Below are 27,642 nucleotides of genomic sequence, written 5' to 3'. Positions count from 1 at the left end.
CAGTTTTAGTGTGTCGGTGGGTTTGTGGGCCACCATGATGCCAAGGGGGCTGAGTGGTCTGGCAGTCATTTTTGAGATGTCTTTGATGTGGGGGAGAGTGGTTAGGGTTTCTGGACATGTTTTGTCTGCTTGTTTGGGCTTGTTGCTGAGAAATCGGCAGACTGTAATCATTAGGTACCCGTTCTTTTTGGATACACTGTATAGGTGATTTTCCTCTGTTCTTCATAGTTCCTCTGTGTTGCAGTGTGTGGTGGCTCATTGAAATAATGTTCTAATGCAGCTTCATTTGTGGGTGTTAGTATAATTGCTTCTCCAGTTCAGTATTTGGTTTGTATGAGTTGTTTTCCTGTAGATGCTGGTTTAAGTTCCCGATTGGCTCTAGTGTGATATCTAGGAATGGCAGTTTGTTATTGTTTTCCTCCTCTTTAGTGAACTTTATGCCAGTAAGGATATTATTGATAGTCTTGAAAGTTTCTCTAATTTGTTTTGTTTAGTAATGACAAGGGTTTCATCCACGTAGTGGACCCAAAGTTTGGGTTGGATGGTTGGCAGAGCTGTTTGTTCGAGTCTCTGCATTACTGCGTCTGCTAAGAACCCTGATATCAGAGATCCAATGTTCCGTTAGTTTGTCTGTGGGTTTTCTTATTGAAAATGAAGTGGCTGGTAAGGCATAGGTCTGTTAGCTTGACAACATTGTCCTTGCTGATAATGTTGGTGGTGTTTGGTGTATGTGTCTTTGGTGAGACAATCAAAACAGTGAATGTGAGCTTAGGTTATCATGTCTAAATGTAATACAAGTAAAAGAAGAATGGGACATTCACAACGTCCATGGCTATACAAAGGGAGAAAGAAATGTATGAACAGCATTTCAAGCTGTAGATAACTACAAGAGCAGGAAGCATTGGACATAGGAGACCTGAATGAGAAATACACAAGGGAGAAGGAAAAGGATGCTAGTGTAATTTGGACATTAAGTGAGAATTCTGTGACAATTCCATGAAGCACTGTCTCACTCTCTCATTTTAGTTTTGATAACAACGCACATTATTTAAGGGATCTAATAGGCATCTCATCCCATTGACTCTACTGATACCTTTGAACCAATTCTTTTAGGCATCTCATCCCATTGACTCTACTGATACCTTTGAACCAATTCTTTTAGGTTACACAAGTCTCCAGTTAGTTGATTTGTTTGCGAATTAATCTGTCAATGGTGTTAAAAGGAGTGAAACTGTGCAGCAAAGAAGTAAAATATTTATCAGAAAGCATTTGACAAATTTCAAACCTTGTCTTGAACTTTGTTTTACAAAATGCTGCATGACTGTTCCAAAGTCTCTTCCACTCCATGTGACAAGGACGAATGAGGACATTTCACGGTAAACTAACTTTAATGTTCCTTTTTCAGACCCAGCCCAGTCTCGGAACGTTTCCACCTCACTGTGCTGCATCTTCTACAAGGCCTAAGTTCCAGCTCACCTCAGTGTGCAGCCCAACTCCAATCTCGTTCAAGCCAGAACAGGCCACTGCACAATCAGTTTTACAGGAAACCAGTAGTCCTCCTGTCCCTGTTGTCTCTCACATTAGGGCTGGGTCATGCCCAATAGGGAGTGATGAGGAGGTTCAGACAGCCCACAGAAAAACAGGCTCCTGGGATTCATGTTATCGCTGCATCCCTCCATCACCGGTGCATAGCCCTGTTTCTGAAGGATGTCCGAAGACCTTGCAAAATCGTTCAATGTGCTTTAATAGGTAACAACCCTTCTAGCAATGGCTGCTATTAAAGAAGAGGTGTAGCATGAATCATGTTCATTGCACAAATGTTGTAGACATATGGAATTCCCTCCCAAAGAGGCTATAGATATGCAGGGATTATTGGAGCTTTAACTCCTGGGGCAGATGGATTATTTATTAGGTAAGGCTAGCAAAAGAAATGGGATCAAGATGGGTAAATGGAACTGAGTTCTCTAATCAAATACTGGAACAAGTTTGAGAGGCAAAGTGACAAACTCTTTATCTTTGGTCCCTTCTTGTGATCCTATAATTTATCTGTAAGTGACAGAAAGATGCTGATCTTATCTCAAGGCCATCAGTTATGCCCTTCTCTACCAGCCTTTGTAGTCATTAAAAAGCTCCAGTAATGGACAATAAATGTTGACCTCACCAACAACACCCATGTCCTGTGAACAAACAAATCAAAATAGAACCTCCCACGAGCATTTTATATATCACGAAAGCACTTCTAAAGGATTATTTCATGAATGGTTTTTACTAGTCAGGTGCCTCACCCATTGTCAATGCCACATTGAGATATCCTGTGCTGAAATCAGTACAATTCAGACTTTTAAAAGTCAGTCAGATAAAAAAAACTCATGGGCTGTACACAGACTGTTTAATATACACTGTCAGAAGTTGAAGTTTCCCACCAGAAACATAGCATCATGGAACTACTTTCCTTATTGTATGGTGTCACAGAGATCACAAAGTGCAGATAAAAGAAAACATTTGGACTATTTACAAAGCTAAAAGTCACACAACACCAGGTTATTATCTAACAGGTTTATTTGGAAGCACTAGCTTTTGGAATGCTTCCACCTGATGAAGGAGCAGCGCTCTGAAGGGTAGTGCTTCCAGATAAACCTGTTGGACTATAATCTGGTGTTGTTTGATTTTTAACTTTGTCCACCCCAGTCCAACACTGACTCCTCCACAACATGGACTATTGACCTCATTCTTTTATATAAGAAAGCCATCATTCCCCATAACTACTGTGGTATAAGGTAATAGTTCTGAAAGGGTTAATGTTGGATACTGCAAGTGTCTCTTTAAGTCTCAGCAGTAGTTCATTCTCCACGACTGTAAAATAAATAAGTCTTTAGACTCAGTAATAAATGAGGATTCATGGCAGCACTGTAGCTCAACTGATATGTATTGCAGAACCAAACATTAAAACAAGAGTCTCTTGAGCGATTACACAATCGATACTCTACATGAACTTGACAGCGTCTCATGGATAAACACAGATAACAAACCCACCCAATAGTGAGCCAAGGTTTTATATGCACGTAATGTATTTGGAGCAAACAGTAAGTGTCCAAAAGTGCTTAATATGCTAAGACACTAGGAAACTATTTCACTCTTGAATATATTCCCAACTCTCCTTTTATAAAGTATCACTTTGCTTCACCTTCTTCCCTTTTTGTATCTTTGTATTTTTATTTTATTATTGCCAATGTTTTGTGTACTAATTATTCCGAACTAATTACCTGGAGTCATAAATTCAGCTCAGTCTATTTAGGGAGCTTGAAATTCAGTTGGTGAAATAAAAAAAGCTTGTATTAATAATGGTGCCAGGGATCAAAACGTTACCCAGTAGTCCAGGTGTAATCTCACCAAAGCTGTGTATAATTGCAGCAAGACCTCCTTACTTCTGTACTCAAAACCTTGAAATAAAGGTTAATATGCTGTTTTGCTTGCAGAATGTGCATTTTTAAAATTCTTTCATCAGGCATGTTTGTTGCTTATCCATAATTTCCTTCTGTGATTTATGGTAGATACTGAATACCAATATTTCCTGTTCTTTTATCCTTTAAAAGTATTTGAAATAAAGGGGCCACATTTACCTTCCTTAATTCCTGTCGATCTTGGATGCTAGCTTTGTGTAATTCATGTATGAATATTCCCAAATCCCTCTGTTCTATAGCTTTCTGCAGTCTTCCTCAATTTAAATAATATTCAGAACCTCTATCTTTTCTGCCAAAGCACATAATCTCACATTTCCCCATATTACATTCTATCTGCCAAGCCTTTCCCACTCACTTAACCAGTCTCTATCCCCACGTGGACTTTTGTGACATTCTTACCACTTGCCTTCCCACCTGTTTTTGTGTCATTTGCAAACTTGGCAGGAGCACATTCACTTTCCTCATTCTAATCAGTGATGCATGTTGTAAGTAATTGCAGGCCCAGCACTGATCCCTGTGGTACTCCACTAATCACAGTTTGCCATCCCTAAAATGCCCCCTTATCCCAACTCTCTGCCTTGTGTTAGTTAGTCAATCCTTGACCAATGCTATTATTGCCAACACAATGGGCCCTTACCTTATTCAGTAACGTAATGCGTAGTACCTTATCAAATGCCTTCTGAAAATTCAAATATATTACATTCAACTGCTTCCCCTTCATCTATCCTGCTTGTCCCCTCAAAGAATTCTTGCATAGGTCTCAGGCATGATTTCCCCTTTGTGAAGCCATGCTGACTCTGCTTGTCATATTATATATTTCCAAAATACCCTCCAAGAATTTCCAATTGGGAATTCAGAAAAGCTTAATCTCCACAAGTATTAAATTCACCATGAACTCACTGGCAAAACAAGTTTGGAAGAGCATATGATGGTTACATTTTAAGAGGAGGGCCGACAAGCATCTGGGCTGCAATGCTAAATTTAGATAAAGAATATGGGAAGGGGTTTGTAAGGAATACAAAGGCCAACATGGGTTTTTTTATTGAGCCATTTGACTCATTTCTATAATGTATATAGTACATGTCCTGTCCTCATTATAACAAAGGTAATGTTCATTAACAATACACTCATAAGAACAATACACCCATAAGCACAATGCACTGATAAAACTCACACTGTGTATCTAAACAGGTTAAGGTTTAAACCGGAGTGTTTTCTGACACTAAGCATCATTTGCAGCTGCAGATGCACGTAATCAGAAATGCTTCGTCATTACGTAGAATTCCAACGGCTTTATGCATAAAGGAACTGCGCGTAGGCAGAAAAAAAATGCAATGTTTAGCAGGGGGCTGGGGGTGAGTGAGGACAGAAAGGGCAGGAGTAAAGCTAGTGGGGAAGGGGTGTGAGGAAAGCGAGGCAGGGTCTGAGGATGTGTGGTAGTGAGGACAATCAAAAGGGAGTGAGGATGGCAAGGAGTAAAGAAAGGAGACTCTACATATCCCCCCCTCCACAACACCCGTTCCTTTCTCTCCCATTCACAGCCACACCATGTTTAAAGCCATGTCCATTAACACTATACCCATGTGTTAAACACTGTTTAAACTCACACATATACATTTCAGTGAATAATATGGATGCTTCTTGTACCCACAGATGTCGGGCAGTCCTTTCGTATCCAGCTCAAGGTGATGCTGAGCTTGGCCTGGAGCAAGGTGACATTGTATTGGTGCACAGGAAACACCAGGATGGCTGGTTCCAGGGAACGCACACAGAAAGTGGGAAGACTGGCCTTTTTCCAGGAAGCTTTGTTGAAAGCTTACAGTGAGACTGAAATCTGAAATTAGATTGAAGATGTGAAATGGCAAATACTTCCCAATAACCATTGTCCTGTGAACACTGTGTGTAATATTCCATCTGTGGTGATGTTATCAATATGAGATTTTGCCCATACTACAGTTAAAAAATGGTTAATAATCTGAAGCATTTCTACATTTGTAGGCAGCTTGGAAGTGAAACAACCTGATTTTTTTTCCAATTATGCACGGAATATTATCACAAGGAACTCTCCCACCCACACTGCCTCTCAAATAGTGCCCTTTCAATCAGAATATGCCAATTCCTAGTGAGTTCAGCTAAATATATTGGAGAGCACATACTAATCCAGTCAGATGGTTTATCTGTATGTAGCAGGACAAAGCCAGACAGTAAAATAATCCTCTTTATAAGATTCAGTCTGGAAGACATGTATTAAATACGAGTCAGCTAAAAGCAAGTTATAAAGATCTATCCAGATAGAATAAGCTTGTGATGTTGTGTTGGACTGTTATCAAAAAGGGTATGATACAGCTGTGATCACAGGAGACGGGCTGGGAGTGACATCGATGACAATGTTTTTAGAAGAAATGTAGTCTTTGGCTTTGGTTTTACAATGTTTAATTTTGGTCACTTTTCATTTGCACTATTTTTGGTAATGTTCCATCAAAGAAAGGTTACACTAAATATATTAACTTTACCTGACTGATTGGATTGACCATTTCATTCTGAATGGATGGGAATCCCATGAGATTATTATCTCCATTGCTTTGGAAGAAGCTCAGAAATGATCATCCAAGGTCATTAAAGTAAAATTAGCACTTGAAAAATGGATCGTAGGCATTTTTGATATTAAAATAAATGATCATTTTAAATTGCATTAATCAGATAGGTTGATAGGGGACAATTACACAGGCTGAAAATATAAAGATTAATCGTATTTAATTTTAATTTGGTAGAAATGATGTGTGGGATTTCTTTTTCTAATTTCCTCTGCCCTGTTTTATAGCCTTTCAATCCCAGTTGGGATGAATGTTTATATTTCTCACTGCATTCTAATGATACTCAGATGATAGAAGTTATGTCATCCATTGTACTTTCCACTATTTGTGTCACAACTGTGTTTGATGTTACGTATGTCTGAAAAATTCTGGGAGTGAATTGGTTATGGGGATGTGGGAGAGTACTTCGCACTTTCAAACCTGTGCAATTTTTCTCAGATTGAACAAATGCATAAGTGCCAGCTTTGAAACTAAAATGCGATCTCTTGCTGACAGCAAATCGATCCTGGCTGACAAACTGATCTAAACCAACCATGCAATTTACATGCTGTGGCTTCCCTCCTCCCTCTTTCAGGTAGCCACCAGTAATGCAACCAGAGTCTTGTGAACAAACATCAGGTTTGGAGACAAGTGGATGTGGGAATCTCTGGTGTTCATTATCAGTCCTCAGGATGGGCTTAGAAGATGGTGTTGGGCTGACTTCTTGAACCTCTGCAATCCTTGTGATGAAAATGCTCTAAAATGGTGTTAAGCAGAGAATTCATAGATATTGGTCCAGTGACAATGAACAAACAATATATGTCTGAGCTCAGAATGGTGTTGGCTGGAAGGTAATTGTGTTCCCTCAACACTATTTTCCTTGTTCTTCATGGTAGTAAAGGCTTGTAGGGGTGCTGAGATGTTAGCAACTTGGTAAATTGGCAGAGTTCATGCTGTAGATAGTACATGCTGTATCCAAAGTTAGGTAGCAGGGAGGGGTTGGAAATTGTGTCCAGCAATGTAGGCAGTGATCAATGTTGTTGAGGTTAGACCGATTCTGGTGGTGGTGAACATATAGAAATTAGAAGCAGGTCCATCTTTCCAACCCCATACAGTTGTGAAACTTTCTAGATCATATGTTAAACACTTCCCAACCCGTTGGCTTCAACCCCATATGAGACAGAGATGCTTTGGAGAAATTAGACATGAGCCGTGCGGTACTGAGAACATCTTCCTATTTCTATAGCAATGCAAATAAATACCAGGCATGCCCCAAGTTTGATTTGAAATTTGGAGGAACCTTTGTGGAATAAAAAGCCAGCTAAAACTGTTCTCGTCTCAAAGAATGGACTTCAGAAAGTAGTTGTATAAAGACCCGATTTGAAAAAGGATGGAGACTGTGAGAATATGTAAAGCAAAAGATGTGTGAAAGTCTTGTGGAGCACGTTATTTCTACTTCATCAGGACCATGATAAGGAGGCCAGTTCGTCAACAATGGTAGATCACTGGTAGGGAGTTTTGTTCTGTTTATGTTGGTGGAAGAGGAAAACTTTATGGAAACCTTTTTTTGAAGATTGAATGGTTGGGGTAAGTGAATGGATTTAAAATAGTAGGGGTTATTTGACCTTTCATCTCTGAGCTTTACAATTTTTTTATACAAGAAAATTGGGTGACTTGTTTATCTGCTGGTGATAAAAGCAAAAAAGTGCATCCAAAGTGATGAGAGAATGAGTTTCATTGATTGTTTTAATTTCTCTCATTCTGTGCTTTCTTATTGTTCATAGTGTAGAAACAGGCTGTTTGGCCCAACAAGTCCACACTGACCCTCCGAAGAGTAACCCACCCAGACCCATTCCCCTACCCTATTACTTTATATTTACTCCTGACTAATGCATCTAACTGACATATCCCTGAGCACTATGGATACTTTAGCGTGGCTAATTCACCTAAACTGCACATCTTTGGACTGTGGGAGGAAACCCACACAAACACAAGGAGAATGTGCAAACTCCACACAAACAGTCATCTGAGGCTGGGATCGAACCCGGGTCCCTAGTGCTGTGAGGCCACCGTGCCACCCTAGCTGCTGTGCTGTCCTGTTATGTTATGACAGAATATTCCAGTGAGGATTGGGACTTTAAAATAAGAGAGTGTCACAGAGAGGAAGCTTTGATGGGTTGTGTATACTTCTTTTCCCATATTAAGTTCTGTTAATATGTAAAATGATGGATATGCAGTCTGATCACAGCATTACCGCTTATTGAAGACTGAGACTTTTGTGGTTGATGAATAATTACTTTCTAATAACATTTCAGTCTGGTCACTTAAAGGAAGCGGATTGTTCCCATATATTTTTGCCCTGACTAAAGCTTTTAAAAATGTCAGTGTAATGGTGATCTTTTCTTTCACCATAAAAAGTAAGTACAGTGCTTGATACAAAAGAAACTTTGTAACAATTTGAAGTAGAAATTGGGTCTAATCCAAATTGGCACACTGAATAAAGGAGTGAGCTGCAGAATATGAAAAATCAGGAATGTTTGACAGAGATACTATGAGGAACGTGTAACCGTTGTGAACAAAATGTAGATGAATGCTTTGGAAATCTGTAATCACTTCCCATTGTTGGAGTTTTGAAGCAGCAGGGTCTGAAACACCCTCCACTATGGATTGTGAAGACCTAACCTCTGTCTAAAGTTATATTATCGGCCTCGTTAATATTATTTGATTAAGCTCTTGAGGCCTCTCACACCATCACAGGTGGCATGCATCGTTTAATAGTGACTGGAAGGCAGATCTAGAGAGTATTGTGGAACTGCAAAGACTTTGGCTTTGTAACATTATTTTTAATTAGTTTGTTTAAGAATAACAGCCACTGAGAAGAGTCTTCCCTGCTCCTCTTCCATTCACCCATTGCCTAATTTCACAAGGGGAGCCTCAAGTAAATATTAAGCTCTATGTTTATGAATGTAAAAGGCTTCAGTGACTGCATCAGGCATATGAAATGTGTTCCAACCTAATAATTCAACATCTGCTCATTTCACGTGAGAGATGTTAAAGGGGAAGTTCTTATCGGAGAATTGTCAGTCTTTGGAATTATCTCCCATGGAGAGCAGAGGAGGCAGGGCCGTTAATGCCGGGCTGGGTTAGACAAATGTTTGATATACAAGGGAGTCAAAGCTGTTGGAGGACAGGCAATAATAAAGGCCACATGCGCCTGGCCAAGCTGTTCATCATATTGAGGATACGCTCCTCGTGTGGCTCAATACCACAATGCTTACTTCAGAAACTTGTAGCAACTGAAAATTGGCCATTAGACCATAACCTCATGGTCCAATATATTCACTTGCTCTATCATTACCATCAAATTGGGAGATCAACCCCAGCTCAAAAGTGCAGGAGAACATGTCAGGAGCAGCACCAGCCTATCTAAAGATAAGGTGTCAACCTAGTGAAACTACAACACAGGAGTACTTGCAAATCAAACAATGAAAGGAGTATGCAATAGAAAAGGCTAAGCGATTCCATGACCAATGTATTAGATCTTAGCTCCACAGTCCTGCCATACGCAGTCCTGAATGGTGGTGAAAACTAAGCAATGAACAGGAGCAGGAGGAGACAGGAGCAGAAGTTGCTGGAAAAGCTCAGCAGGTCTGGCAGCATCTATGAAGAGAAATCAGAGTTAACATTTAGGGTCCGGTGACCCTTGCTCAGAACCGAACCTGAAACATCAATTTTGATTTCTCTTCACAGATGCTGCCACACCTGCTGAGGCTTTTCCATTAACTTCTGTTTTCATTTCTGATTTACAGCATCTACAGTTTGTTCAGTTTTTAACAGGAGGAGGAGACTTGACAGATATTCCCATTTTCAACAGTGGGGCATCCCAGCACGTTAGTACAAGAGTCAAGGCTGAATTATTTGTATCCACCTTTAGCCAGCAGTGTTGAGAGGATGATCCCCCTGAGCGTCCACCTGAGAGCCTCAGCATTACAGAAACCAGTCTTCAATCAATTTAATTCACTTCCCATTCACAGGCATACAAGTGTATGGCCTGAGTGCTGGAAAATAGGATGAGAATTGTTTAAGTTATTGTTTTGGACTGGTACAGATTTGATGGGCCAAAGAGCCTTTTCTGTGCTGTAGTCCTCTATGACCCTGTGGCATTGGCTATGGGCAAAAATTATGGGCCTGACAACATTCCAGCAATAGTACTGAAGACCTGTGCACAAAATCTGCTGCATTCCCAGTTAAATTGTTTCACTACAGTTACAGTACTGACATCCGTCTATCAATTTGAAAACATACCCACGGAAGCCAGTCCATAAAAAGCAGGACAAATTCTGCCCTTTCGGTCTTGATCTTCAGCAAAATAATAGAAGAGATCATTGACAGTGCTATTAAGTGGCACTAGCAAGGGAATAACTAGTCACTGATATTGAAACGCATAAGAGCAGATAAATTCCCAGGATCAGGTGTACCCTAGAGATCTGTGGGAATCTAGGGAAGTGATTGCTGGGCCACTTGCTGAAATATTTGTATCATTGATAGTCACAGGTGAGGAGCTGGAAGACTGGAGGTTGGCTAATGTGGTGCCACTATTTAAGAAACGTGCTAAGGACAAGCCAGGGAACTATAGACCAGTGAGCCTGACCTCGGTGTGGGCAAGTTATTGGAGGGAATCCCGGGGGACAGGGTGTACATGTATTTGAAAAGGCAAGGACTGATTAGGGATAGTCAACATGGCTTTGTGCGTGGGAAATCATGTCTCACAAATTTGATTGAGTTTTTTTGAAAGAGTAACGAAGAGGACCGATGAGGGCAGAGCGGTAGACATGATTTCCGTTGACTTCAGTAAGACATTTGACAAGGTTCCCCATGGTTAACAAGGTTAGATCTCATGGAATACAGGGAGAACTAGCCCCGTGGTACAGAACTGCTTCAAAGGTAGAAGGTAGAGGGTGGTGATGGAGGGTTGTTTTTCAGACTGGAGGCATGTGACCAGTGGAGTGCCACAAGGATTGGTGCTGAGTGCACTTCTTTTCATCATTTATATAAATGATTTGGATGTGAGCATAGGAGGTATAGTTAGTAAGATTGCAGATGATGCCAAAATTGGAGGTGTAGTGGACAGCGAAGAAGGCTACCTCAGATTACAATGGGATCTTGATCAGATGGGCCAATGGGCTGAGAAGTGGCAGATGGAGATTAATTTGTATAAATGTGAAGTGCTGCATTTTGGGAAAGCAAATCTTAGCAGGACTTATACACTTAATGGTAGGGTCCGAGGGAGTGTTGCTGAACAAAGAGACCTTGGAATGCAGGTTCATAGCTCCTTGAAAGTGGAGAAGGCGTTTAGTATGCTTTCCTTTATTGATCAGAGGATTGAGTACAGGAGTAGGGAGGTCATGTTGTGGCTGTACAGGACATTGGTTAGGCCACTGTTGAAATATTGCATGCAATTCTGGTCTCCTTCCTGTCAGAAGGGTATTGTGAAACTTGAAAGCGTTCAGAAAAGATTTACGAGGATGTTGCTAGGGTTGGAGGATTTGAGTTATAGGTAGTGGTTGAATAGGCTGGGGCTGTTTTCCATGGAGTGGCGGAGGCTGAAGGGTGACCTTACGTAGGTTTGTAAAATCATGAGGGGCATGGAAAGGATAAATAGACAAAGTATTTTCCCTGTATTGGGGAAGGCCAGACTAGAGGGCATAGGTTTAGGGTGAGAGGGGAAAGATATAAGAGTCCTACTGGGCAACGTTTTCACACAGAGGGTGGTACATGTATGGAATGAGCTGCCAGAGGAAGTGGTGGAGGCTGGTACAATTGCAACATTTAAAAGGCATCTGGATTGGTATATGAATATGAAGGGTTTGGAGGAATGTGGGCCGGGTGCTGGCAGGTGGGACTAGATTAGGTTGGGATATCTGGTCACTGTGGACGAATTGGACTGAAGGGTCTGTTTCCGTGCTCTGCATCTCTCTGACTCTATAAGACCATAAGACATAGGAGTGGAAGTAAGGCCATTCGGCCCATCGAGTCCACTCTGCCATTCAATCATGGCTGATGGGCATTTCAACTCCACTTACCAGCGTTCTCCCTGTAGCCCTTAATTCCTCGAGACAACAAGAATCTATCAATCTCGGCCTTGAAGACATTAAGCATCCCGGCCTCCACTGCACTCTGCGGCAATGAATTCCACAGGCCCACCACCCTCTGGCTGAAGAAATGTCTCTGCATTTCTGCTCTGAATTGACTCCCTCTAATTCTAAGGCTGTGTCCACGGGTCCTAGTCTCCTCGCCTAATGGAAACAATTGTCTAGCGTCCACCCTTTCCAAGCCATGTATTATCTTGTACGTCTCTATTAAGTCTCCCCTAAATCTTCTAAACTCCAATGAATATAATCCCAGGATCCTCAGCCGTTCCTCATATGTTAGACCTGCCATTCCAGGGATCATCCGTGTGAATCTCCGCTGGACACGTTCCAGTGCCAGTATGTCCTTCCTGAGGTGTGGGGACCAAAACTGGACGCAGTACTCCAAATGGGGCCTAACCAGAGCTTTATAAAGTCTCAGTAGCACATCTCTGCTTTTATATTCCAACCCTCTTGAGATAAGAGACAACATTGCATTCGCTTTCTTAATCACGGTCTCAACCTGCATGTTTACCTTTAGAGAATCCTCGACTAGCACTCCCAGATCCCTTTGTATTTTGGCTTTACTAATTTTCTCACCATTTAGAAAGTAGTCTATGCTTTTATTCTTTTTGCCAAAGTGTAAGACTCTAGTCTGGGTTTTGCCAGTGCCATCTGTGACTTGATCATTACAGCCTTGGTCCAAACATGGACAAAAACATTGAACTCTCGAGGTGAGGTGAGAGTGTCACACTGATATCAAGACCGCACTTGATTGAACTTGCCAGGGGCACTAGCAAATCTACGGTCAGTAGGAATCAGTGAAAACACTCCATGCTGATTAGAATCACACCCAAAATGAGGATGGTTGGGGCTGTTGGATGACAATCATCTCAGTAGGCTCCTTCTATCTTCAGCTACATTCTCAATGAGCTTCCCTCCATTATAACTTCAGAAATGGGAATTTCACTGATAATTGCATAACGTTCAGGACTGTTCATGACTCCTCCAGATACCGAACCAGTCCATAACCATTTCCTGGACAGCATCTATGCTTGACCTGATAATTGTCAAGTAACGTTTCTGCCTCACGTGCTAGCTAATGAAAGAATCTAACCATTTCCCCATAATATCCAATTCATTACCTAAATCACCTACTACCAGCATCCTGGAATTAGCATTAACAAGAAACTGAGCTGAACCAGCCATATAAGTATCATGCCCAAAACAGCAGGTCAGAGGCTAGGAATGTTGTGGTGAAGAACTCAATTAGCATTCCCCCAATGTCTATAAATCACCTACAAGGCACCAGTCAGGATTCTGATGGAATACTCTTCATTTGCCTGGATGGATAAGGCTTCAATAACAACCAAGAAAATCCACACCCTCCACAATAAAAGCAAACTGCTTGAATCACAAATTACACCTCACCATTGACACACAGTGGCAACAGTAAATCTCATCTGAAAGATGCCCCATAGTAACTCACCAATGTTTCTTTTAGACCACCTTCCAAACCCATGGCCTCTACCATCTACAAGGACAAATGAACCAGATGTGGGGGACCTCTACCTGTCTGCAATATCCTCTTCAAGTCACACAACATCCTGACTTAGAACTGTATTACCTTTCCTTTACTGTCACTGAGCAAAATTCTGAAACACACTCCCTAACAGCCCTGTGGGTGTCCTTCCAGCCCCATGACTGCAGCAGTTCAATAAGGAAGCTCATCACTACCTTCCAAATGCTTCTAGGGATGACCAAGAAATGCTGGCCTAACAAATATTGTCCATTTCCCACAAAAAAATCAAACCAATCAGGTTACCATGATAGTGATGTAGTAGGTCTGAAGGACCAAGTTGCGTATTTTTATTCTGATTATGACCTTGATCAGGCATTCATAAGTTTTCACCCCACAGTGCTCAGTCTATGTAAAAACTGGATAAAATCCATTTCTTTACAATACTTTGATTATGTTGCCATGAACTAAGCCAATTGCAATGCTGCGACAGCTGCTCCAACTGAAACCTAACAAATTAGTCTGAATTTAACAGCAAATGTTTAGATTTGGGGTCAGAAGAGAGATGGTGTTAAATATTGGGCATGAGGTCACACTTATATGTTTCCGCTTTAGATATCATTATTGATTATTACTTTGTGAACAAGTCAAATTTGACAAGAAAGTAATTGGTCATTCGTGTCAATCAACTTTGTTTCTTTCTGATAATTTTCAGTTCTACATTGCAAACTTGAGGACACATTTACTTAAGAGAAGAAAACATTAATGTTGGTTATATGAGTGACTGAGATGGAGTATGTATCAAATTCTTGAATTTGACTTTAAAGCTGGGAACAGAAAGCCCAAGGGATTTTGTCCTAACTTCTGCAACTTATAATTGAATCAGGTGCTCTGATGCAGACCATGAAATGGATCTGTGTTACTGCCATTACAAGTGTAAACTTGTTCCCTGCTTGAATGAATCTTTGCTGTTATAATGCAGAGATCAAACTCTTACCATAAGACTCGTGCCCAGAATTTGCAACAATGAGCTTAATCTGATACGGTGACTGATAAGGTGACTGTAGATAAATTGCAGTACATACTAGTGCTAGTTACTCACCACTTCCCTTTCATTTAAAATAACATTCGCACAATGTTCTACCATATCAATATTTTTGCTACGCAAATGGATATTTTTATTGGGTTGATTCCACATGATTATTAGTACCACATAACTTCTAGATGACTGCATTCATATAAAAAGCTAATTACATTGGAACCTGTCCAAGTCTATTGTTCAGAAACACTAGTTGCCGAGACGGGTTTTCTTTTGAGTGAGTAGACCTGAACAATTCACCAAATTGCCATTTGATGTTTTGGGACCTGCAACAAATCGAGAAGGCATAATAAAGAAAGAGAATTGGTACTTGGATAAGTAAAATCACTTTTACTACTTTTTCATTTTGGTATGGGATGTAGGCGTCACTGAAAAGGCCAGAATTTGTTGCGCATTCCGAGTTGCCCTTGACCTGAATGGTTATCTAGGCCATTTCACAGAGTAGTTTAGAATCAAGCACATTGCTGTGGATCTGGAGTCACATGTAAGGCAGACAGGTAAGGATAAGAGTGGTGCTGGAAAAGCTCAGCAGGTCAGGTAGCATCCGAGGAGCAGGAAAATCGATGTTTCGGGCCCGAAATGTCGATTTTCCTGCTCCTCGGATGCTGCCGACCTGCTGTGCTTTTCCAGCACCACTCTAATCTAGACTCTGATTTCCAGCATTTGCAGTCCTCACTTTTGCCTAGGTAACGATAAGAGTTTGCTTCACTAATGTCCTTTAGGGAAGTAGAGGGCTTTTTTAAAAAAAAGATGACTGACAATGGTCAAACATTCTCCATTAGACTCACTTTTATAAATACCACATTTTATCAAATTCAAATTTGACCATCTATGCTGGTGGGATTTGAACTCATGCCTTGATCATTAGTCTGAGGCTCTGGATTACTGGTTTGTAGGTATTACCACTGTGCTACACCCTCCCCACAATATTACTTTCTTCTTTGACACTAATTTGTGTTTCAGGTAAATATCGACATCTAGTCATTTCCAGTTCACACACATGTGTTGCATTTTAACATCTTTGCACTATCCAGGAAATTCTGAAATCCAGAAGTGGCTTGGTCCCAAACATTCTGGAGCAGAGCACTTAGAGTCACAAGTTTTATCCTGAAGTATCTGTTTGAATTTACAAACATACAAGGAAGTAATAGTGAGATGCATAACTAAAAGGTACTGAGGAGTATCATACTACCCTGTTTGTCTGTTAAGAGTTATAACACATGCAGCCATAGACGGGCTTGAATATCATACTAGGACTTGAGTTAATTGTCAAAGGCGGACACTTTTGCAATACTGAATGCATGTCTGTAGTCATCATTAAACTTTCCATTGCGCAACTGGAAGGAGAGTAGCAGTCTCCTTTGGAAAAATGTACATTAGCTAAGCATTTGTCTAATTGTTTTGTGAAACAGAACAACATTTGTTTGCATGACAGTGGCTCAAGAGGAATATATCATGAAAAGCATTCTGAGGTTTTTATTCCAGTAAAGTGTTAAAGTGCTACACAAATGCAAGGATGTCTTTCATTTACTCTAATCAGTTTACGATCTGAACTGAATTGTGTGAGGGATGTGTCCATTAACAGTTTTGAAACATCCCAGTACAATAGAGGGAAGGTTAAAAGGCAGAGTCTCATTTTGGTGATCTCAGGTCACCCCCACAGCCACCATAAAGGACATCAGCAATCACATCAGATCACTCAACCTCAAAATAAGGCAGTTGACGAAAACATTAAAAACACAAAATAGAAAGGAGAGAGAAATCATCCATATCTCCATGAAAGAATAAATGTTTAAAACATTTACATTGCTGAGACAGAACTGTTAAACAGGAATCAGTTAAAAACTCATGGGGAATGTGTACAAACAGCACATCAATGTCAATGTATTTATGTTATGACTACATGATATGTGTGATCTTTCTTCTGCAGTATTTGTGATGTAAAAATATAGTGTGTAAGACAACCTCTACATATTGCTTAGTTCACTGAGTGTGAAAGCAGGTAGGGACAAGAGCACAATGAAAACACTGCACAGTAATGAACGTGTGAAAGCTGTGACTGTTGTACAAGAACGTGGTACTTCTTAGGAAATGATGATGTGTTTGTTTTGTACTATGTTAATGGAATCTTGGGTGAAGGAGGTATTAATAAAGCAGGGTTTAATTGTGCAGAATAAAGTAGAGTTTCTGAAATATGACTAAAGGAAATTGAGAGGTTTAACATCAAGGAATTTACAACATCAAACATATCAATACCAGGCCAGTGCTAACAGTTAGCAAATCCAAGTCATGCTATCAATGTCTACATTAGTCTTGCATCTTAAGGCAGGAATTGTGTGCATGTTCAGAGCGAAATTCGATTGTATTTAATAAAAGTTCAAATGTTTAAACTTGGGCAATAGTCAATGAGCTAATGTTTGGAGAGAGAAAAACAGAAAATGGTGGAAATACTCAACAGGTTTACCAGTGTCTTTGAGGGAAGAAACTGAACTTAATGCTTCAGGTTAACAACAATACTCATACGATAACATTGAAATCTCCCTGGCAGCTGCAAAGATTCTGTAGTTGGTACAGCATGCAATTTTGTACCCATGTGTCTGACTACAAGATATTTGGGGTGAAGTTTAAACAGAAAATGTTGGATATACAGATCTTTCATTTCTGATTGTGAATATTGCCCTTCCTGGATTCCAATACAGCTGCTAGAAATATTCTGCTTGTATATCAAATTTCCACTTGCAAACTCCTTGATGTTAAACCTCTCAGTTTCTATCACTTGCAGCTTTTCCTTCATACTTATGAATTGTCTCAGACTGACAGAATTTCTCAATCTGTGACAGTTACAATGTTTTAAGAAATTTAACCCTACATTTGATGAATTGGATTTTGATTGTGCCAGTGGATGAATACCGTTCAGTGAAAGATCACAGTGTCAGTGGGGCATGCCAGGAGCAGCACAGACATACCTAAATATGAGGGGTCAGCCTGAAGTAACCGGACAGGTCTACTCACATGCAAAAGAGAGAGAAACGTACAGACCAAAGTGATCCCACAAGACATCTAGGTTCTGCAATCCTGCCATATCCAATCATGAATGGTGATGGACAATTGAACAACTCCCTGGAGGAGACTCCACAAATATCCCCATCCTAAAGAATGGAGGAGCCAGACACATCATGGGGAGCCATTGGCCTTGTGGCACTACTGCTGGATTGTTAATCCAGAGATCCAGGTAAAGTTCTGGGGACCTGGGTTCAAATCACGCCATGTCAGATGGTGGAACTACAATTCAATAAAAATTGCAAATTAAGTGTCTAATGAAAACTGTGAATCCATTGTTAATTGTTGGAAAAACCCAGCTGGTTCACTAATGTCCTTTAGGTAAGGAAACTGCCATCCTTACTTGTTCTGGCCTACAATGTAACTCCAAACCCACAGCAATGTGGTTGATTCTCAGAGGACAGTTAGGGAATGGGCAATAAATGATGGCCAAGCTAGCAACACCCTTATACTGTGAATGAATTTTAAAAAAAACATAAGTGTGAAGATAAGGTTGAAGCATTTCCAGCAATCTTAAGCTAGAAGTGGATGATCCATCTCAGCTCCCTCAGTGGTCCCCAGCATCACAGATGCCAGTCTTCAGCCAATTCAATTCACTCCATAGGATACTAAAAATCAGTTAGAGACACTGGTCTTTGCAATACTACTGAGGCCTTGTGCACCAGAACTTTCTGCATCCCCAGCCAAGCTCTTCCAATACAGTTACAACAGTGCTACCCACCCAACAATGCAGAATATTGCTCAGGTGTGTCCCGTGGACAAATCCAACACAGGCAATTACCACCTCATCAGTCCATTTTTGATCAGTTAAAAGTTATGGAAGGTGTCATCAACACTTCTATCAGGCAATCAGCACCTACTCTGTGAATGGGTAAAAAATGACTTGCCTGCCACCCTCTCCTCATAACCTGCCTGCCACCCTCTCCTCAATAACCTGCCTGCCACCCTCTCCTCATTCCTGATGAAGGGCTTATGCCCGAAACGTCGAATTTCCTATTCCTTGGATGCTGCCTGACCTGCTGTGCTTTAACCAGCAACGCATTTTCAACCTACTCTGTGAAGCCCAGTTTGGGTTCCACCAGGGCCACTCAGCTCCAGACCTCATTACAGCCTTGGTTCAAACATGGAAAAAATAACTACAGAGACAAGGTGAGAATGACAGCCTTGCTATTATGGGCATATTCGACCAAGTATGGCATCAAGGAGCCCTAGCAAAACTGGAATCAATACGATTCCAGTATTGGGCAAACTCTTTGCTGGTTCATGTTATATCACTAAATTCCCCACTATCAGCATTCTGGGTGTGATCAGTGACCAGAAACTCAATTGGACTCACCATTTGAATATAGTGGCTACAAGAGTAGGTCAGATGCTAGGAATACCCTGGTGAGTAACTCACATTCTGACTCCCAAAATCCTGTCCACCACCTACAAGGCACAAGTCAAGAGTCATAATTTGGAGATGCCAGTGTTGGACTGGGGTGTATAAAGTTAAAAATCACACAACACCAGGTTATAGTCCAACAGGTTTAATTGGAAGCACACTAGTTAGTGTGCTTCTAATTAAACCTGTTGGACTATAACCTGGCATTGTGTGATTTTTAACCAAGTCAAGAGTGTGATTGAATATTCCCCTTACCTGGATGGGTCCAACTCCAACCATACTAAAGAAGCTTGACATCCTTCAGGACAAAGCAGCCCACTAGATTTTCACCACACCCAAGAACATCCACTCCTTGCATCATCAACATTCAGTAGCAACAGTATGTACTATCTACAAGATGCACTGCAGAAATTCGCCAAAGATCTTTCGTCAGCACCTTCCAAACCCACGACCGCTTCCATCTGGAAGGACAAGAGCAGCAGATACATGGGAACATCACTCCCTGCAAGTTCCCCTCCAAGCCACTCACCATCCTGACTTGCAATTCCTTCACTGTTACTGGATCAAAATCCTGGAATTCCCTCTAAAGGCATTGAGAATTTACCTACAGCACATGGACTGTAGCAGTCTGAGAAGGCAGCTCCCCACCATCTTCTCAAGGGCAACCAGGGATCTACAATAAACGTCGGCCAACCAGTGATACCCATGTCCCCATGAATGAATTTTTTTAAAAAATCATTAAGCAGGCTGTTGAATGACAATGACTCGCAAGAATTTATTAACAGTGCCTCCTGAGTGAACTGAACAGAATTGGTTCCAACTTTCATAAAATAATTGCAAATCAGCAAGTGTACTCAGCCCTTTTCATTTCTTCATTCTAGCTAAATAATCCGTTCATACAGATCACAACACACATTTGCCTCTTGTTTCTGGGTTGTTGCCTCCAATACTTTATTGGAAGCTTATTCCAATACAGATAAGTATTTTGTATAAAGAATAATTTCCTGTTATCAGTTCACAAATTACCTTTTTGCTGGTTCTGCCTCATGCCCCTGGTTTTACTTCTGTACATTAGGTTAATATCTTGGCTGTTTGAGAACCTTCAACATTTTTATAAACTTCTACAAGAGGTTTGTGGAACAGTCCTCACTTCTTTCCCAGGTCGAAAAACCAATGTTTCTCTCTCTTTTCCATATAACTCAGATCCCACATGCTGAAAATCAATGTTCTTTTCTGTTTACAAATATATATGATAGTGGAACTATTAAACATATTTTTGTATGAAGATACTACTTTGCGAGAACTATCTGATATTGCATTTGCCTGGGCAATTTGTGCTGAACAGCAGCCAAGAGCTGATGAACGTATTCAATGTATACAGTGAACAGCTGAAGTAGCTCTTTCCGTACACCATTTAACAGACATGGCAAGCTCCTCATCTGGTATTCAGTGGCTTCTCAATCTTCTTAGTATTGACATCACCTGCGGCTTCAAGCACGGACAATCACCATAGCGATATTAAACTCAGGAGGAGGATTAGGTGGGGGTTGGTGTAAAAATAAAGGCATTGACAATTTTTTAAAAAATGCAAATAAACTGGACTGAGCATGCACATTACAGATCTGTGAATGAGGACTTGTAGATTTCAAAATTAGGTGCATTCAAGATTATTTGCATTTCAAAGACGCAATGCTCCCAGATGCCTGATGAATGACTTACTTCATGTAGCTCAACAGCTCTCCCTGCTGATAGTTTTTGTTAATTGCAATACTTATTCAGTGCTTGTATCATTTGAAAATAAGCATTCATGGGCAATTCCTGAAAATATATGGCTGGGTTGCGGTGCAAATAGATGCCAACAGAATGAGTTAGAGTCCATTATGACCGATGAGATTTCACAGTACCTGGAAATGAATGGTAAAATAGGGCTGAGTTAGCACAGCTTCATCAAGGAGAAGCCATACCTGACGAATCTAATGGAAGTCTTTGTTTAACTTGCTCATTATCTCCCCAAAGTCACACTCAGGAGGCTACTTAAATACGAGTCTATGGTGTTCGGGGTAAGATACTGGCATGGACAGAGGGTAAGGATAAAGAAGTATTTTTCATGAAGGCAAGTAGTGACTACTGGAGATCTGCAGGAGTCTATGTTGGGACCTCAATAATAAACAATGAGGATGAAGGAATGAAAGGCATTATTGCAAAGTTTGCAGAGGACACCAAGAGAGATGGAGGGACAGGTAGTGTTGAGGAAGCAGGGAGAACACAGAGACTTGGAAAAGCTAGGGCAAAGAAGTGCAGATGATGTATAATATGGGAAAGCGTAAGTCTATGCACATTGGGAGCAAGAATAGTGGTGTGGACTATTTTCTAAATGGGGAAAGACTTTGTGAATCCAAAGTATAAAGGGATTTGAGAGTCCTAGTTCAGGATTTTCCTAAGGTTAACATGCAGGTTCAATTGACAATTAGGAAGGCAAATGCAATGTTTGCATTCATTTCAAGAGGGCTAGACTACAAGAGCAGAAATCTACTCATGAGGCTATTACAAGGCTCTGGCCATTGTATTTGGAATATTGTGAACACTTTTGGGCCCTGTATCTAAGAAAGGATGTTGCTGTCTTGGAGGGGTCCAGTGAAAATGTACAAGAATGATCCCAGGAATGAAGTGCTTGTCATATGAGGAGCAGTCGAGGACTCTTGTGTCTGTATTTGGAGTTTAGAAGGATCCCATTGTAATTTATAGAATACTGAGTGGTCTGAATAGAGTGGATGTGGAGGTGATGTTTCAAAGTGTAGTGTTATGGACTGGACCAATTCCTCTCAAAACATTTCAAATTGCCTAGATCCTAATTTCACCTTATTTAAAATCAAATATAAAGTGCTGTGTTCTAAGCAATTTGACTGGTCAAACTAGTAGGATTTAAGCAAAACACTTTGTTATTACAACACAGATAAAATGCAACCAAAAATAGAAGAATTGGCAACTTTTAATTGTATCAAAACACTTAACAAAATAATACATATTTTAACTACTACTCATCAACTGTTCCAATATAGCAGCATTCCATATACACACCCTTGGCAAGGGCAAATTCAGCAAAACAGATTTCTTTTAAATGTGATCTTCTCCAGTCCAGGAGGAAGATAAAACAGAAAGAATGAACACATCAGCAGACAGAGATAACTCCAGCTTTTTTTAAGCAGCAGAGAGCTGCATCCAGCAGTTTCAAATCCCAAGGTCCCAACTGCAACTGAAAGCAAACTAAACCCAGGGTCTATGTGAACCTGATTCCACCCACTCATGCTCCTTTTGTCTAATTTAAATAAAAGACAAAGCTATTGACTCTGCTTTCCGTGGAGCAGACACTTCAGCACCAGGTTTACAACACCTCTCTTGAAGAGAAATAAGACAGAACAAATCCTTCTAAAGGTACATATTGTCACAATTGGAGAGTCGAGAACCCAAGGGTACAACCTCAGAGTTAAGGAGCAATGCTATAGAACTGAGATAAGGAGGAATTGGTTCAGCCAGAGGGTGGTTAATCTGTGCAACTCATTGTTGCAGAGCACAGTACATGCCAAGTTAAGAACAGGCAAGGGGATCAAAGGTTACAGAGAGAAAGCAGGAGAATGGATTTGAGAAATACATGAGCCATAATCAAAAGACAGAACAGCTGAATGGCCTAATTCTGGCCCTATATCATAGGAGTTCAATTTCCACATTAGCTTAGGTTACCATAAAGAACAGTCCTCTCCTTGCCTAAGGTGTGGTGACACTGAAGTTAAACCACCTCATTTATCTTTCTCTCTCTAATGAGAGCAACCCCATGGTCCAATAGGACTATGACGACTTTACGAGTACCTCTCAATGAAATATAATCCAAAATCAGCAGCAATTCATCTCATATTTTATACAGATGCACTAGCAAACAGCATAAAACAAATAGTGCACCCCAAAAACAATCTTTTGTATGAAGGCACCATAGCAAATGATAAAGCAATATATCGACATATTTTGATTTAATTCAGGATAAAATAGATATATATCAATGCAGATTGTATTTAAAAATACATAGGAATCTGGGAATTGGGTTAGGCTACTTGAGCTCATTCCATCAATGAAATTGTCACTGATCTGTGATCAAACTCTGTAGCCCTTAATATCTTTGATTACAAAAACTTATTAATCTCAATATTAACAACTGAGCTAACATTGACAGTCACTTGGAAAACCTTCAAATTTCAACCTCTCGCATCTGTACATACATCTTATCTGCATAACTTATCAGCTTTTCTCCACATTAGTCTAATGTGGACGATTCACTCTCTGCTTGTACAACTCAGCCATCAGATTTTAAAATGTGGACGTTCAAATTAGGGTTGAAACCTTTTTGCTCCAGGGAAAAACAACAATAGTTAAATTTAGAACACTGACTTGCAACTTTGTTTTTAAAAAGGCTTTAGCTGATGCCCTCAATCACTCACAAGAACACTTACTTAGTCTAATTAATTTGGTCAGAGCTGCAACTATTTGAACCAAACTCGAATTGTGTTAGCTACGTGTTTATACTGAACTAATTTTTCCATCTATTTGTACTGCTAAAAGAAATGAAGAATTGCATCGATAACTTTCATAACTTCATGAAGCCCCTATGTGCTTTATTTAAAGTGTTTAACAAATTCACATCGTGCTGTATGAAAAAAAACAGGTAATGCGTGTACAGCAAGCACTCAAATAGCTAAACAGCGATTGGATGATCTGTTTTTAGGTAGCGTTTTCAACGTACCTAACAGATTGGACTTCATACTTGGAGAAAAATAGAAAATTAATTTGGAAAGAGACTATAGGGTCAGAAAACCTGATAGCACTATAATGAATCCACATCCAACAACCAATTATGCTGCCTTTGAAAGTGTAGTCTCAGAATTTCAACGTTTTTCAAGGAGTTGAGTTAATCTAAGACTCTGCTGCCCATGACTCAACTCTCACAAAGTAATGTTACTTTATCACTGCTATGCTCAGCACCAACATGGGTTCCCATGCAAACTATTTCAATTTTAGGATTTCCACTTTTTTCCCCCAAATCCATGTCTCCCCTCCTTACATCCAATCTCTCAACACTCTGAAGTATCTTGAGCTCCTTTAATTCTGGCACTTCTAGCATTGCCAATTTTAAATTTAATTTGTTATTTAAATTTGGTGGGCACATCTTTAGCTGCCTCAGCCCCAAGCATTTGAATAGTTTCCTCACGGCACTCTGCCTCTCTAACTCATGTTCTTCAAAACCTGCTTAAAATCCACCCGAGTCATAGAGATGTACAACATGGAAACAGACTCATCGGTCCAACATGTCCATGCTGACCAGACATCCCAACCCAATGTAGTCCCACTTGCCAGCACCCAGCCCATATCCCTCCAAACCCTTCCTATTCATATACCATTCAGATGCCTCTTAAATGTTGTAATTGTACCAGCCTCCACCACTTCCTCTGACAGCTCATTCCATACACGTACCATCCTCTGCGTGAAAATGTTGCCCCTTAGGTGTCTTTCAGATCTTTCTCCTCTCACCCTAGACCTATGCCCTCTAGTTCTGGACTCCCCCACCCCAGGGAAAAGACTTTGTCTATTTATCCTATCCATGCCCCTCATGATTTTATAAACCTTGATAAGCTCACCCTCCTTGGCCTCTGGCGCTCCAGGAAAAACAGCTCAAGCCAATTCAACCTTTTCCTATAGCTCAAATCCTCCAAACCTGGCAACATCCTTGTAAATATTTTCTGAATTCTTTCAAGGTTCACAACATCCTTCTGACAGGAAGACCAGAATTGCATTAAATATTTCAAAAGTGGCCTAACCAATGTCCTGTACAGCCACAACATGACCTTTCAACCCCTTAATATTCTGACCAATAAAGGGAAGCATACCAAATGCCTTCTTCACTATCCTATCTACCTGCAACTCCACTTTCAAGGAACTATGAACCTGCACTCCAAGGTCTCTTTGTTCAGCAACATTCCTGAGGACCTGACCATTAAGTATAAGTCCTGCTCAGATTTACTTTCCCAAAATGCAGCATCTTGCACTTATCTAAAATTAAATCCCATCTACCACTTCTCAGCTCATTGGTTCATTTGATCAAGATCCTGTTGTAATCTGAGGTAACCTTCTTTGCTGTCCACTACACTTCCAATTTTGGTGTCATCTGCAAACTTACTAAGTATACCTCTTACGCTCACATCCATGGCATTTATATAAATGATGAAAAGTAGTGGATCCAGCACCAACCCTTGTGGCACTCCACAGGTCACAAGCCTCCAGTCTGAAAACAACCCTCCATCACCACCCTGTCTTCTGCCTTTGAGCCATTTTTGTTTCCAAATGGCTAGTTCTCCCTGTATTCCATGCTTTTGGTCACCTGACTGATTATCTCCACATGTGGCTGTGTGTCATGTTTAGTTTTATAATGTCCCTGTGAATCAACCTGGAACACTATTACCGTAAAGGTGCAGTCTTAATGCAGCTACAGGTGGTCTCAAGTGGTAGGTCATAACTGCAATGTTGCTGCTATGTAGTTTACACCCAATGACAGGTTACAAGAGACCAACATCCTTGTCATTTCAAGATGCTCCTTTTTTCTGCACTTAAGAATTCAAGCTTCAGACAGTCCAGATCCAACACAATGTTGGTGAACCCCACAGAAGGAAAATTCACAATAACATGTTGATTCCTTATTTCACTTTATTCTAGTTATTTCCATTCAATTACATACTAAACTGTATAATATTTGATTTGTATTAGCAAAAGTATCAGTGTCAATACAGAAGTATTGCAGTTGACAATTAAGATGAAGACAAAGGGTCAACTCTATTGTGCATCAGTGAACCAGGTAGATCAAAGTATCACCCACATCAACTTTCAAGCCATTGTCAGTCAAGTGGATCTTTTTTGCAGAGAAGTCTATGTGAAAGGATGCTTTCTCAGAAATAGCCACTTTACCAACTGATTCCTTCCCAAGGACTGGAACCCGTCGTGGGCCCAGTACAGGGTCGTCATATCTCATCAGCTTCACTTGTGTAAGATCTGAAATAACAAAAAAACATCTGTTTTATTCTGTTACAATACACATGATGCAATCGACAAATGCAGCTGCACGTTTACATATTGGCTAAATTAAGTTTGAGGATGAACTTGCTTTGTATAGCTTTATAAACAACTTAGTTAGATTCAAGATTTTCCCACATCTCTGGTTCAGCAAATATTTCAAAATTCCCCAATATATGCTTTGAGTAATACAAGTTTATTCAACTGAATAATAATCTAATAGTGATTAACACTCGACTTTTAAATATTTAGTAAATAATAAAAACAGACAGCAAGCCTGGACCGCAGAAGAACTGGCAGTCTCTATAATGGAGTAATTGCATCTTTGATAATGATTGTATCAAAATATATTTTTCCCCATTAACGGAGACACTTGTCTTGGAATAGCTTTCATTCACCAACTGGCCAATGCTCCAGTATCTGCCAAAGCCACACTGATTGACCACCGGGAAGTATCTGGAACAAGAATTGTTTCCATGGATGCGCCCATAACTGAGAGCATACAAATACCAGAAGAGTGCTGTAAAATTCTAGACAGTAATGCAAATTCACTATTCACTGAACTTGCGAATAGAAGACGTAAGCTGTTAACCGATTCCTCTCGTACTGTTTTATGATCACATGCAAAACTAAAAGTCAGCAAATTATCTGGAATATGCTGTTAAAGTTAGATGAAGTGCTGTGTGGGCGGAGACTCATGTGGAATGTTGGCTCGACTAGCCGGGCTGAATGGTCCTTTTTTGCTGCAGATTCTTCATTAAAAGCAGCAACAGGAGTTGCCTTCTGTTCTGAGGTTCTCTCCCTCAGAGGGCCATTGCTTCACAGCAGCTTTTCATCTAAACAACATCCAGCAGAGATTAAGTTGTCCCGGATCATAACAGGCCAATGGAACAGCCTGCCAGCATGTGCAGTCAGTGCTGCTTCAACTAAGAACTGATCAGATAATCTGACTGGGTTGCAGGTGACCCCATATACAAGATTGATGCTGTATAAAATTTCAGAGTCCAAGTGGTCTTAGAGTCTAGTTTTGATTTTCTTCTAGCATTGGAGAGGAGTTTTTCCACATTATTTCCCTCTCTTTGGCCTCGGATTTATCATTTTCTTATCTTTCTCAGGGGAGTACATGGTTTGTGGTTAGGGTGGTAGCCAAATGTCATGTCATTTGTGGTTGCAAGACACAGGCTGGAGGCACTTCAGTTATTCCTCATTCACATGATGACAAAGTAATCTTTCAGGAAAACTACATACCTCTTGATAATAGCATGTCAGAACACAAATGTGTTGCACCAATCTGCTATTTCAAATCATGTG

The 27,642-nt window shown here is 40.4% G+C and overlaps 2 protein-coding genes across 3 annotated transcripts in view; one reads left to right on the top strand and one right to left on the bottom strand.

Moving 5' to 3' along the window:
- LOC132823459 (E3 ubiquitin-protein ligase SH3RF2-like) overlaps nucleotides 1-15,347 on the top strand; it is a 79,615-nt gene extending 64,268 nt beyond the window's left edge. For both annotated transcript variants that reach the window (XM_060837346.1, XM_060837345.1), the window contains exons 10-11: nucleotides 1,406-1,749; nucleotides 5,115-15,347. In XM_060837346.1, coding sequence (XP_060693329.1) covers nucleotides 1,406-1,749; nucleotides 5,115-5,286 — 516 coding nt within the window. In that variant the 3' untranslated portion in view covers nucleotides 5,287-15,347. The remainder of the gene's footprint in view (nucleotides 1-1,405; nucleotides 1,750-5,114) is intronic.
- A 10,499-nt stretch (nucleotides 15,348-25,846) lies between these two features.
- lars1b (leucyl-tRNA synthetase 1b) overlaps nucleotides 25,847-27,642 on the bottom strand; it is a 58,893-nt gene continuing 57,097 nt past the window's right edge. The window contains exon 32 of the mRNA XM_060837344.1: nucleotides 25,847-26,310. Within this exon, the coding sequence (XP_060693327.1) occupies nucleotides 26,105-26,310 (206 nt within the window). The 3' untranslated portion in view covers nucleotides 25,847-26,104. The remainder of the gene's footprint in view (nucleotides 26,311-27,642) is intronic.

Source organism: Hemiscyllium ocellatum, chromosome 16 (genome assembly GCF_020745735.1).
Source record: "Hemiscyllium ocellatum isolate sHemOce1 chromosome 16, sHemOce1.pat.X.cur, whole genome shotgun sequence".
NCBI lineage: Eukaryota > Metazoa > Chordata > Chondrichthyes > Orectolobiformes > Hemiscylliidae > Hemiscyllium > Hemiscyllium ocellatum.
The sequence above is the reverse complement of the archived record's forward strand: the minus strand, read 5'-3'. Positions and strand labels throughout refer to the sequence as shown.